Source organism: Equus caballus, chromosome 8 (assembly GCF_041296265.1).
Source record: "Equus caballus isolate H_3958 breed thoroughbred chromosome 8, TB-T2T, whole genome shotgun sequence".
In the NCBI taxonomy this organism is placed as follows: Eukaryota; Metazoa; Chordata; class Mammalia; order Perissodactyla; family Equidae; genus Equus; species Equus caballus.
Window position 1 is genome coordinate 24,909,637 of NC_091691.1, and position 12,427 is coordinate 24,922,063.

A 12,427-nucleotide genomic window follows, 5' to 3' on the forward strand; every position below is an offset into this window, starting at 1 on the left:
AAATAGTATAACAGATAGTGCTAAGTGCTAAGAAGAAAAAAATACAAGCAGAGAAAGGAGCTAGGAAGGAGTTGTGAGGTTAAAATCTTAGATGGGGCCTCTCTGAGATGGTGACGTTTAAGTAAAGGTCGGAAGGAAGTGAAGGAAGAGGATTGCAGGCAGAGGAAAAGGCAAGTGCAAAGGCCCTGAGGCAAGAACATGCTTGACATGCAAGTGTCACAAAGGAGGCCAATGTGATTGGAGTAGAATGAACAAGGGGAAGAGTAGAATGAGATGAAATCAGAGCGGTAACAGGGCCAATGACGGTAAGGATCATAGCTTTCACTCTGAGTGAGATGGGAGCCGCTGGGGATCTTGAGCAGAGAAGTGACATGATCTGACGTGATGTTAAAAGGATCGCTCTGATTGCTGTGCTGAGGACAGACAAAGGGGGCAAGGGCAGAAGCAGGCAGACCAGGTGGCCACTGTTACAGTAGCTCAGATAAAGATGATAGTTGGCTTGGATGGAGGACAGCAGTGGGAGTGGTGCGATGTGGTGAATTCTGACTTGTTTGAAAACCCCTGAGAGGATTTGCTGTAGGTTATAGATCTCAAGTATTTTATCACATTATGGCAGAATAATGAGTGAAGAAATAACGCCTGAATAGTAGATATGTTATTGTAACATATTACGATCATCTCAAATCCTAGGAAGCCTACTATATCTAACGTAAGGCAACTAGAGACGTCTTCTTACCTGTTAAATTTTCTCTCAACTTCTCCAATTCAGAAGACAGCGCATTAAACTGTTCCTCTTTTTGGCGTAATTTATTTACAGTTTCTATTTAGGATAAAGGTGAAAGTTTAATATATTTCATATTTCATAAGCCATCGAGAGCTTGGCTGTCTTACAACCAAATCAAATCATATGCTTGAGATATAAGATTAAAGGAATACTAAAAAGTCCCATTACAAATCAAACCACTGTGTAACGAACCTAAAGAAATAAGCGTGCATCTCTCTTTTGCCTCCTCAAATCTGTGGACAAGGCAGGTACCAGGCATCCCTTTTTCAGTCATCTCTTTCCTCTTTCCAATCAAAATTCAGTAAAGCTATCAATGACTAAAGCTTAAGTAAGATAATGCTTTTCCCAAGTATACTTACATTTTAATATGGAACAAGCTTTAAGTGAAAAGAAGACAGAGGCAATGAAATCCAGTATTACTGTACACTGCGGGAGCTTCCAGGATAGTGAAATTAGTCTACAGGCAGCATCTATTCTGTATACTCCTGAGGCCAGCTCCAGTCTGAGAACATGACATTCTCTGCCCATACTTTGGTTAGACATACCTTGCATACTTCTCTGAACAGAGACCGCCTCCTCTGAAGCATCAGCAAACTTTTCTTTCTAAAGGAAAAGAATTACATATTCAGATTAGCAAAATTTCAAATTATAAAAAGTTTCTATCAGTTATAACTACAACACTATCTACTTTTTGTTACTGGTTTTGTTTCATTAAAACTAATGTATACTTAAAACATGTAGGCATTGATTACTACCATATGTATACTATGTATGTGTACGCATGAGTAAAGGAGGTTTGCATGGGTGTGTGTACATGCCTGGGTATGCACGTATACCTGTACACATGTGTGAATGTGCATACTTCTGGAGGTATATGCATGTGTGTGTATACATATGGTGCATGCTTTTTCTTCATGGTGCTAACCTCAAGTAGCATACCTTCTCTTCAGAAATCTGTCTAAGACCGTGATCTGAGTTCTGAAATGTTTTATATCTGAGAGTAATTGTAACCTATTATCTTGAAACTAAAGCTGTGTTAACGACTTCTTAAACTGAAAGGTCCATCACTTACCCACTGTCTTTTCTAAACCTGACAGTAGGCAAGATAAAACCACTCTCCTGGTTTTCCTGAGACGAATTTTGAACTAGATACACCAAGAGAATTTTTAAATGAGTATTTCTAACTAACTAGGATTATTAAAAAATGTGCAGACAAGCCACAAGTCCATCAAAGCCCACAGGTTGTCCACCTGTGTTATTCTCAAAGCCAGACTTAAGGTGGCAAGTTGTCTCTTCAGAGTATATAGAGAAATACTCTAACTTGAAAAGAAAGTAAAGTATCCTAAAAGTTTGGGGAGGAGGGCAGAGAAATGACGTGAAACTCAAAACACATTTTCTTAAAGGACATCATATTAGAACATGGTAATTTCCAGAAGTTTTTCTCAAAATGTAGGTGAAATATATACCAGAACTGTCCGACAGAACTCTCTACAATGACGGAAATGTTCTATACTGCACTGTTCAGTATGGCAGCCAATAGTCACACGTGGCTATTAAACACTTAAATGCAGCTAGTACAACTGAGGAACTGAATTTTAAGTTTTATTTAATTTTAATTCATTTAAATTTATATAGCCATATGTGAACAGTAGCTACCATAATGAACAGTGCAGCTACATATTTAACATTTTAAAAAGTAGAAATTTGTAATATTGGCATTTAAATAAGAAAAAAAATCAGGGGCCAGCCCCGTGGCCAAGTGGTTTAGTTCACGCGCTCCGCTTCGGCGGCCCAGGGTTTCACTGGTTCGGATCCTTGGCACCAACATGGCACCGCTCACCAGGCCATGCTGAGGTGGCATCCCACATGCCACAACTAGAAGGACCCACAACTAAAAATATACAACTATGTACCAGGGGGCTTTAGGGAGAAAAAGGAAAAATAAAATCTTTAAAAAAAAAATCAAACACTTTTATTCACCACTGGTATTCGCACAGAAGTGTAACAAGTGTAACAAGTGGAATAGGAAGGTATATAGAGGATCTAAAACAACTGACCCTTCATAACCAACTTCCCCTTATCTAGTTTCTCCATAAGCCTACAACTTTCCTTTCCCAGGACACGTGGAATACCCACTGATCATGGCACTGATCATGACTGTCAGCCTTCTTTAAACTCCAGTTTTTTGGGGGTTTTGGGGGTGAGGAAGATTGACCCTGAGCTAACATCTGTGCCCATCTTCCTCTACTTTGTATGTGGGACGCCACCACAGCATGGCTTGATGAGCAATGTGTAGGTCCATGCCTAGGATCTGAACCCGTGAACCCCGGGCCACCAAAGCGGAGCGTGTGAACTTAACCACTACGCCACCAGGCTGGCCCCCCTAAGCTCAAGTTTTTCATGCAAGAGGCAGGGTAGAAGGGAGAACGGTTGAGAAAAGATAAGAAAAAAATGTCTTACAACTTGGGATGAAGAGAAGAGGACATATATGAAAAGTAATCTGAGGTGGAATAAACTGAGTTGTAAGAGAGAATTCTTCAAATTAGCTGAATTAGACAGCACCCTGACTTGCCAAGAGAGGGTGCTGACGGTCCAGGACAGCTTGCTGCTCCACACAGTCCACAGCACACAGGAGAAGGTGCACGGCCATACTACAAATGAAGCCTAACTGTGCTGGATGTACAACTTGGAAGGTCCTTGTGTTCAGTAAAACTAAGTCAGTCAATAACATGCCAAAGCAAAGCTTTACCAGAGAAAAAGGAGAGATTAAAAAAAAAAAGTAACACCTACCTTTATTGCTAGTTTGGGTTTGAACCGATTCCCCTCAAGGTATTTATCAGCCAATGACTAATACACTCAATTTAAACCAACACTTTGAAGGAGAAAAGAAATAGGTGTAATACTTCTTTCTTTAGGGAGATTTTTGTTTTTAAACAGGAACAATTCAAATGGCCAGAAACTCTGAGATTCAGATCCCCAACAGGTACTTACCAAAATCTGAAGTTCTTTTTCCAAAGCCTCTTTCACTTGACTGACTTCACTCAAGTTTTCCTGGAGGTTATTGAGCATTAGCTCTTTCCCCTGCAGCTCTCTGGTAACACTACTAGCCTACCATTCATAGTGATATGGTATAGAAGCAAATGAATCAAAGGAAACAAAAAAGAATGAGAAAGAAAAAATAAGGCAAACATAAAAAATTTATGAGAAACAAACACAACCAAATAAAACTGAAAGAAATAAAAGTATGGATGGGTAAAAAGTCCTTTTTGGTTTGGGTGGGTTCTTTTTGGTTTTGTTTGGTTTTGTTTTTTCTGAAGAAGATTAGCCCTGAGCTAACATCTGTTGTCAATCTTGTGTTTTTTTGCTTGAGGAAGATTAGCCCTGAGCTAACATCTGTGCCAGTCTTCTTCCACCTTACATGTGGGTTGCCACCACAGCATGGCCAACCAGTGGTGTAGGCTCACAGCCGAGACCCAACCCCAGGCCGCCAAAGCAGGGCATGCCAAACTTAACCAATACACCATAGGGCTGACCTCAGTTTGTTTGTTTTTTTTAACTCTAAGAAGCCAATGACTTCTCACACAATCAGTTCTAGATATGATTGCCTAATAGCTAATTTTAAATATTCAAAATAGAGTATTTTTTTATACCTAAATTTGGGATATCAGTATGATCCAAAGCAGAAAGTGCAGGTGCTTACTTTCTGAATGAGTTAGTTGAGCATCTTCATTTTCTGGACTTTACAAACCTTAAGATGGGAATGGTGGGTACATGTCTGCATTATTTTATATGCTTATACATTTATATGCTTAAAGTATTTTAACATTTAAAATAAAAATAAAACTTTAAAAATGCACTAAACAACAGTCATCAGAAACAGGCTTTCATTAAATTGACGTAAAAAAAGTAGAGCAACCAGTGGCTACATATTTTCTACTAGTTAATTTTTGTGTTTTGATTGGTATTTTGAAACCAACTGAGGAGATTTGAGAAAAATTTCCTGTAATCAGTTTGTCTTCTTCAACTGAGTCTACCTAGCCATTTTTTGCTGTTTGTCTGCCCTCACCTCTCCCCGTTTAACCATCATAACCCTTCCTTCTTTGCCAATAGAGTAGCTTTTCCTGCAAAAAGTTCAGAACATTTAGCATTAATACCAGCACCCAACTAGTGGCAGGAGGACTGGGAAAGAGTATTCATTCCTCAAACGATCCTTAAAAATGAAGATGATGGGCCAGCCCCAGTGGCCTAGTGGTTAAGTTTGGCGTACTCTGCTTTGGCGGCCTGGGCTCAATTCCCGGATGTGGATCTATACCACTCACCTGTCAGTGGCCATGCTGTGGCAGCAGCTCACCTATAAAAAGAAGAAGACTGGTGGGGCCAGCCCGGTGGTGCAGTGGTTAAGTTCGCATGTTCCGCCTCAGCAGCCCAGGGTTCACCTGTTTGGATCCTGGGTATAGACCTATGCATCACTTATCAAGCCATGCTGTGGCAGGCATCCCACATATAAAGCAGAGGAAGATGGGCAAGGATGTTAGCTCAGGGCCAGTCTTCCTCAGCAAAAAGAGGAGGATTGGTGGCAGATGTTAGCTCAGGGCTAACATTCCTCAAAAAAAAAAAGAAAAATAGAGAAGGATTGGCACAAATGTTAGCTTAGTGCCAACCTTCTTCAGCAAAAAAAAAGATGACGAATGGCAACAGATGTTAGCTTAGGGCCAATCATCCTCAGCAAAAACACCACAGAAGATGATATTTAACAAGCCTAGTTAGCAAGAAATGTAGCTGGCAAATGTTTCATATAATTTCCTTGATCAAAAGCATACTTGTCCAGTCTTTCCTCAAAAAAGGAATAAATCCTATTTTCATTGTGACATAGAAAAAACTCCAATGAGACATTAGTGGCACTGCAAAGGGCTCTAGGCTGTTAACCTCAATTTTGCTGTGAATGTTATTTATCATAGCATGTAAGTTTATAAAAGTCAAGTGGCACTCAGAGTTCACATTCTGTTTTTATATATAACCTTATGGACAAGACAATAATGTTGGTGGGAAAGGAGGAGATGATCTTATAAGTATACTCTATCTTATTCATTCAATTCATTTACCTTAACACCATCATTTTAGGGAGTTCTCTATTTTAGAAGGAGATTATAGACTGGAACCAAGCTTGAACAGAGATCACACAGCATGGCCCAGAGGTAAAGTACCCAGATAATAAGAAACCAAAATAAGTTCACTTAGTTGAGCTATTATGCTCTCTAATCTCCTCAGATGAAATCATATTCAAAACACTCAGAATATACTCAACTGAGAAATTTGTTAGCACCAAGCAATCTGTTTTAATTAAATCAGGAATTTGGAGGATGAATTACCTCAACTCAAAAATAACATACAATGCAAAATATGGATAACAAATAGAAAATAAAATGATGGAGATGTCAATACAAACCTTGTCACTTTCAGCACTCTTTTCAATCTCTAAAGTTTTAATCTGGTTCTCAGCTGCCTCAAGCTGCTGTCTAAGTGTCTCAGTTTCCGATTTACCTTCGGAACTGGCTTTCCGAAGCGCATCAAGATCCACGAGCTTTTCCTCGGCAGCCTTGAGCTGTGACGTAACATTATCAAGAACCCTGGCTTGCTCCCTGCATTTGGCTTGGAGCGCCTCCAGCTCCTTTACCTTTATTTCAGCTTCCTGTAACTTGTTCAAGGTGTCTTCCATTTCTACTAGATGTTGGTCTTCTGCTTTGTCCAGTTTCGATTTGACGGCTTCCAGACTGTTCTCTTTCTCTTTAATGACTTTCATCAGTTTAGCCCTGAGGGCTTCTAACTCTTTAGCGTGAGCAGACCGTTCAGAGTCTTGTTTATTCTGCAAATTTTCTATTTCGTGCTGGTAATCTAGTCTCATTTTCTCTATTTGCGTTTTTAACTCAGCAAATTCTGCTGTCTCCGTTCCAACCCCCTTGCTGAAGGACACCTTCAGCTCCTCCATCGCCTGCTGGTGGGACGCAATGGCAGTCTCCAGCTTGCACTTCCACAGAGCTATCACGTCCGAGTTCTCCTTGTTGGCATGATCAAGCTTGCTTTTCAATGACTCATTCTCTTTGGAAAGTTTCTCTGTGCTGACCTGAAGAGCCTTTATCTCCTTCTGATGCGTTTCTTCCTGGGCTCCAAAATGCTCCTTCAGAGAAGTGATTTCTCTCTGGTGGTCAGTATGGGTAGCTTCTAACTTTTCTTGCAAAGAGCTTATCTCTTGCAAAAGGGAGAGTGACATATCAACATCCCCAGCAGGCTTACTGGACTCTAGCCTTCTGCGCAGCTCAGTTACTTCCTGTACTCTCAATGCTAGGTCTTTTTCTAGTTCCATTATACGGGACTTTTCTGACACTGTAGCCACCTATTAACAGCAGTCCAAAGAAAAAGAGATCATTTAAATAACAAATCGCTGACAATTTTCTTTAACTTTGAAGGTCTTTAATGACTACCCCATCTAGGCAGCCAGTCCAGCTATTACAAGCGCCTACATGTTAATCTACCTCTAACTGAGATAATGGCTTATGCCCAATTCTGGGAGCCCCAATTTCAAATTATAATCTTTGGCAAACTTCCACTATTTTGAGATGTTAAAGGAATCTAAAATTGATCTGGAGTTTAACTCACTCCAAAAACATTTCTTTTTCCACTAAAGAAACTTAAATCAGGGAAGTACTCATTAACTCATAATAAGTTAACAGAAACAGTAACTTTCAAAGTTCTCAGCTATAGCTGAGAGATAAGAAAGAATCTTTCCTATTTTGCCTGTTCTATCTACCCCACTTCACCCAGGATGGATAAATGCTTATCGATCTGATGGAGGTGATTTTACAGACTGTGCTGTCCAGTATAGTAGCCATTAGCCACATACGGCTACTGAGCACTTGTAATGTGGCTCATCTGAAGTGACATGTACTCTAAGTATAAAATATACACCAGATTTTGAAGACTTAAGAAAGAAAGAACGTAAAATATCTTAATAATTTTTATATTGATTACATAATGAAATGACAATATTTTGAACACATTGATTTAAATATAATACATTATTAATTTCATCTGTTTCTTTTAAATTTAAAAGAAAATATTTTTTTCCTGAGGAAAATTAGCCCTGAGCTAACATCTGTGCCAATATTCCTCCATTTCATATGTGGGTCGCCACCTCAGCATGGCTGACAAGTGGTACAGGTCTGCACCCAGGATCCGAACCCATGAACCCGGGCCACCAAAGTGGAGTATGCCAAACCTTACCACTACACCATGGGGCTGGTCCCTCATCTGTTTCTTTTTAACTATTAAAAAAGTATGTTAATATGAGTACCAGAAAATTTTCAATTATATACAAATGTGGCTCATATTATACTTCTATTGGATAGCACTAGTATGAAAGGTATAAAATTACCTATCAAATGTTTCAATGAAAATCACACCAACTGTAGAATAAAACCCTCAACTGGATAATAATTAATTCACTAACCTTTTCTAACATGAAAAAATAAGAATGATTACTTACCTGCCATTACATATAAGAATCTTACATGGAGTCTCCCTTTTAGGTTTTATGATTCTATCAGCATTCTGATATACACATCTTGTTCCCCTAACCCAGTGGTTCTCAGACTTTAGTGAACACAGGAATCACCGGGGATGGATGTCTAAAATGCAGGTTCCCAATTACTCCCACATATTTGGATTCTATTTGCGCTCTGGAATACTACCCAGGAATCTGCTTTTTTACATAAATACCCCAGCACAAGGAAAAGCACTTTCTTAACCTGTGTCCTTTTATTCTTAGGAAATTGTTTCCTTCTGCTACCTATTAGGCAGTTAGGTTAGTACATAAAACATAGGAAATGGTAGCTTCAGGCATAAAAATTAATTATTTGACTAACCTGGGAAATAGAAGGTAACATGAATGATTTGAAAACACCAGTGAGTCCCAAATTCCAAGGATCATAACTCCTCTAAACTGAAGACTCCTCTCCCACACTGCCTTTATTGGGACAGAAAGTAACGGATGTGTGTTTCCTTCATTTCCTCGGCCCACCTCAGGCTGTGATACGGATAAAGACTAAATTGTCCACAAGAGAAGAGATAAAGAAAGCACTTGGTTCTCCAGCATGGCATAATCAAGTCAGTGAACAGTTCAGAACCAACTATAACTGTTGTATTTCAGAGTTACAGGTGCTTCAGGTTACGGAAGTTAATTCATTTACATACTTTTCCTAGGGACTGAGGGAGTCCAAGAGTTTGTTACCAAAAAATAAGGTACAGGGGCCGGCCCAGTGGTGTAGCGGTTAAATTTAGCACTCCACTTTGGCAGCCCAGGGGTTTGCTGGTTTGGATCCCAGGCACAGACCTATGCATTGCTTATCGAGCCATGCTGTGGCAGATGTCCCCCATACAAAAAAATAGAGGAGGATGGGCACAGATGTTAGCTCAGGGCCAATCTTAAAAAGAGGATTGGCAGTGTATGCTAGCTCAGGGCTAATCTTCCTCAAAAAAAAATAATAATAAGGTACAAAACATTAACAAACCCTATTGCTACCAGGTCTATAACATAAGTAAATTAAATCCAATAGGGTAATAATTCTTAGTCACAACAGTCAAATTGAGAAAATGCCAAGCAAAAAATAAGTAAAAATAATAAACAGTGTGATTATACTTTACATAGCATTTTCACAGCACTTCTATTTTTTATTTTATTTCTCAAAGTCTGTTCTTAGCTGAAACTTTCTATGTGTCTGCCTCTCCCAGCAGTTTGAGGCCATAAAATTCAGGTATCATTTCTTATTCTTGCTCATATCTCTACAGCACCAAGCACACTGTTTATAAACCGGACTTACTGGCTTAGAGAAATTCTAAAGTGCTTCCTAAAAAGGAATGTAGGTGATAGGAAACTTATATGGGTCACTAGTTAGTTTCACACTTGGCAAACCAAGAGTGAGGCTCAACAGAAGACACAGCTTGTTATTGAAAGATAACAGCTTGAATCTGAAATACTGGAATAAACCATGTTGTGAATGGATACCTTCTTATCCATAGCAAAAATAAATAAATAAATAAAAATTCAAAAAGCATCCAAGTTGTTTGCTAACAAAGCTGTATAGGAGAGGAGTTCAGAAGTAAAAAAAATATCCTTACCTCAACAGCCAATCACACTAAAGGAGCTCAATCTTATTATTAGTCCCTTATATTTCCCAGATCAAGTCTGGCTCTCAGGTAACAAAGAAACAGCACCAAACTACGAGGTTTTTTCCTTACCAAATACACAGGAGATATCTTTAGCTTTGAGGCCAAGTGAGAACATTTTCTTTCTTCTTAAAAAATAAAAACTTATGATTTAGAGAAGAAAAATTATCTAGATTTTTAGATCAGTCAATGATTTCTCAAGAGAAATTACTAGAAATACTAATAATTCAAAAGAAAAAATCAAGATATCAAATTTGATCACAGACAGTAATTTTTGAAATTTTAAAGTTAAAGATCTGGTCAATTTAGCCACTGATAGTCAAATTCATGATTTAAAAGGTATATACGCATATATGTTTCCTTATGTGTAAACGACTCAGATTGTTTCTTAAATCTTTCAGCACAAAACTGCTTCCAAAATAGATGCCATCCTGTGGTGGTTAACGGCACAGACTCCGGGGCCAAATGACCTAGACACAAATCCTGGCTCCACTATTACTATTAGCTGTGTGACCCTGGGCAAATTATTTAACCTCTTTGTGCCTCAGCGTCCTCACCTGTAAAATGGGGACAATACTACCACCTCCCTCCTGCCGGGTGAGACTGAGTAAGTTAGTACTTGTCAAGTGCTTACAACAGTGCCTGGCAGGGCGCAAGCACTATATAGGTGCTTTCATATATAAATAAGTGAAAACATGACTATGCAGTGGCTCTGAGGGCCAAACACAGTGAGCTGGAGCTTGTGAGAAGCCATTCTGTTCCCAACATACTTTTCCCTCCTGACCACCAAGATTTTAACCTAGTGGGTGACAGAAAGGAGGGAAATGCAAAGAGCGATCAGGTATCAAGAAAAAAAAGATACCTAGGGTGAAAGTCCTTAACTCTCATTAAAAAGAGCCAATGTTTCAATTCCTTCCCCCAAGAGGCCAGGGAAGAAGGCAGGAAAACAACAATAATAAAAAATTATTTAGAAAACCCAGTAACTAGGAATATGAGAACAAGAGGACAATTGACTGCTTGTGGCAAATGGAGAAAGATATTTCAAAATGGATTAATACAAAGACTCTCAAATGCAGTTGTGGATGTCCGTGCAGTCTATATGGTTATAAAGTTTCTGATCTTGATTTTGGCTGAGTTCACCAAAGGAATAAATCTTTACCTTTGACAAGAGTTGATATAAAACACCTGTGCCTACTCATCAGTGTAAGCTCATGAACACCTGAACAGTACTAAGACCTAACTCAGGTTGAACCACTGGGTCAAGGCTTAGGCCAAGTGCACAGCATGTCACCGGTGGTGTCCACCACTCACATACAAGGGTCTGCTTCATGAAATAGTGAAAACCATTACCCTAGTGTCTTCTAACTCCCTCTGGAGTTTGTCAGCTTTGGTCTTTTCAAAGAGCAGGCTCTGTTCAAGCTCCTTAATGCGGGCATGCTCCAGTTTGGTCTGCGTCTGTTAGTAAAAAGGAAGAGGAAAAGACACAACAGTGCCACCATGACATGCCAGCACAAGAGGAGAGAGAGCGGCATGCAGGCTGAGCCACCAGTACCTTCTGCCAAAGGATGAACAAAAAGGGTAATGGAGAAGGGAAGAGGATGGAACTGAGATGAGGAGGTTGGGGGTGAGGATGAATACTACAGAAGGATGAAGTGGGCAGAGACATGAGCCAGTCTGATGAGAATGAAAAAATGAAAAACATATGAGGCAAGATGTAAAGTGTCAGGTGCATGCAGCCAAATATAAGTATATTGATAAGTGGAGTTTATCGGCACAAATTAGAATAGTTAATATTACTCTAAACTATTATTTTCCCTCCTCCCGACAACAGCTATTTCACATTAATGTGTATGTAACTGACTCAGTGACTTTAAAAAGGAGATTGACCCTCAAAATGATCATCACTATCATCTAAATATGGAAAAGATAACCTCGTAAATCTTGTAAGTGCTCAATGAATTGCACTTTGGCACACAATTTGATGTGAAAATGGTCAAGCATTAAACCTAATGAAGGGAATCTAGAAATGAGAGCTAAGGAAATCACACCAGTGGCCTTTGCTGAGATAAGCAAGAAGAAACTGAGATTCTTGGCAACATTCTCACATCTGACAGGCGAGGAGACACTAAAGCTCTAATTTCCTTCCAATAGTGGATTTTCCAAAGACTATTTGTCACCAGAAAAAAAAAAAGAGGGGGAATCAAATTTACAAAGAGAAAATTCAGTAATAATGATGCTCCACAGCCTCCATCTCTGAGACTTAGAGCAGGATAAAAGTTCATCTAGAACTGGTGAGGGCTCATCATTATCTTGATCCTGAGATGAAGTAGGTCTTATCAGCCCAGAGGTAAGAAATAGTGACTCGACACAAAGACATGAGTTTGAACTCTATGCAAAAATTGCGGGTAGGATCCTAAAGTGAGA

At 39.3% G+C, this 12,427-nt stretch overlaps 1 protein-coding gene across 50 annotated transcripts in view; it reads right to left on the reverse strand.

Annotated features, from left to right (window-relative positions):
• Nucleotides 1–12,427, reverse strand: part of CLIP1 (CAP-Gly domain containing linker protein 1) — a 114,213-nt gene that overhangs the window by 44,967 nt on the left and 56,819 nt on the right. For 18 of the 50 annotated variants that reach the window (XM_070220313.1, XM_070220278.1, XM_070220308.1 and 15 more), the window contains 4 exons: nt 6,231–7,175; nt 3,776–3,892; nt 1,330–1,387; nt 737–820 (listed from right to left, as the gene is read on the reverse strand). In XM_070220313.1, coding sequence (XP_070076414.1) covers nt 737–820; nt 1,330–1,387; nt 3,776–3,892; nt 6,231–7,175 — 1,204 coding nt within the window. Of the gene's footprint in view, nt 1–736; nt 821–1,329; nt 1,388–3,775; nt 3,893–6,230; nt 7,176–11,353; nt 11,459–12,427 lie in introns of all 50 variants that reach the window. The other 32 variants (XM_070220316.1, XM_070220307.1, XM_070220271.1 and 29 more) reach the window with 5 other exon arrangements.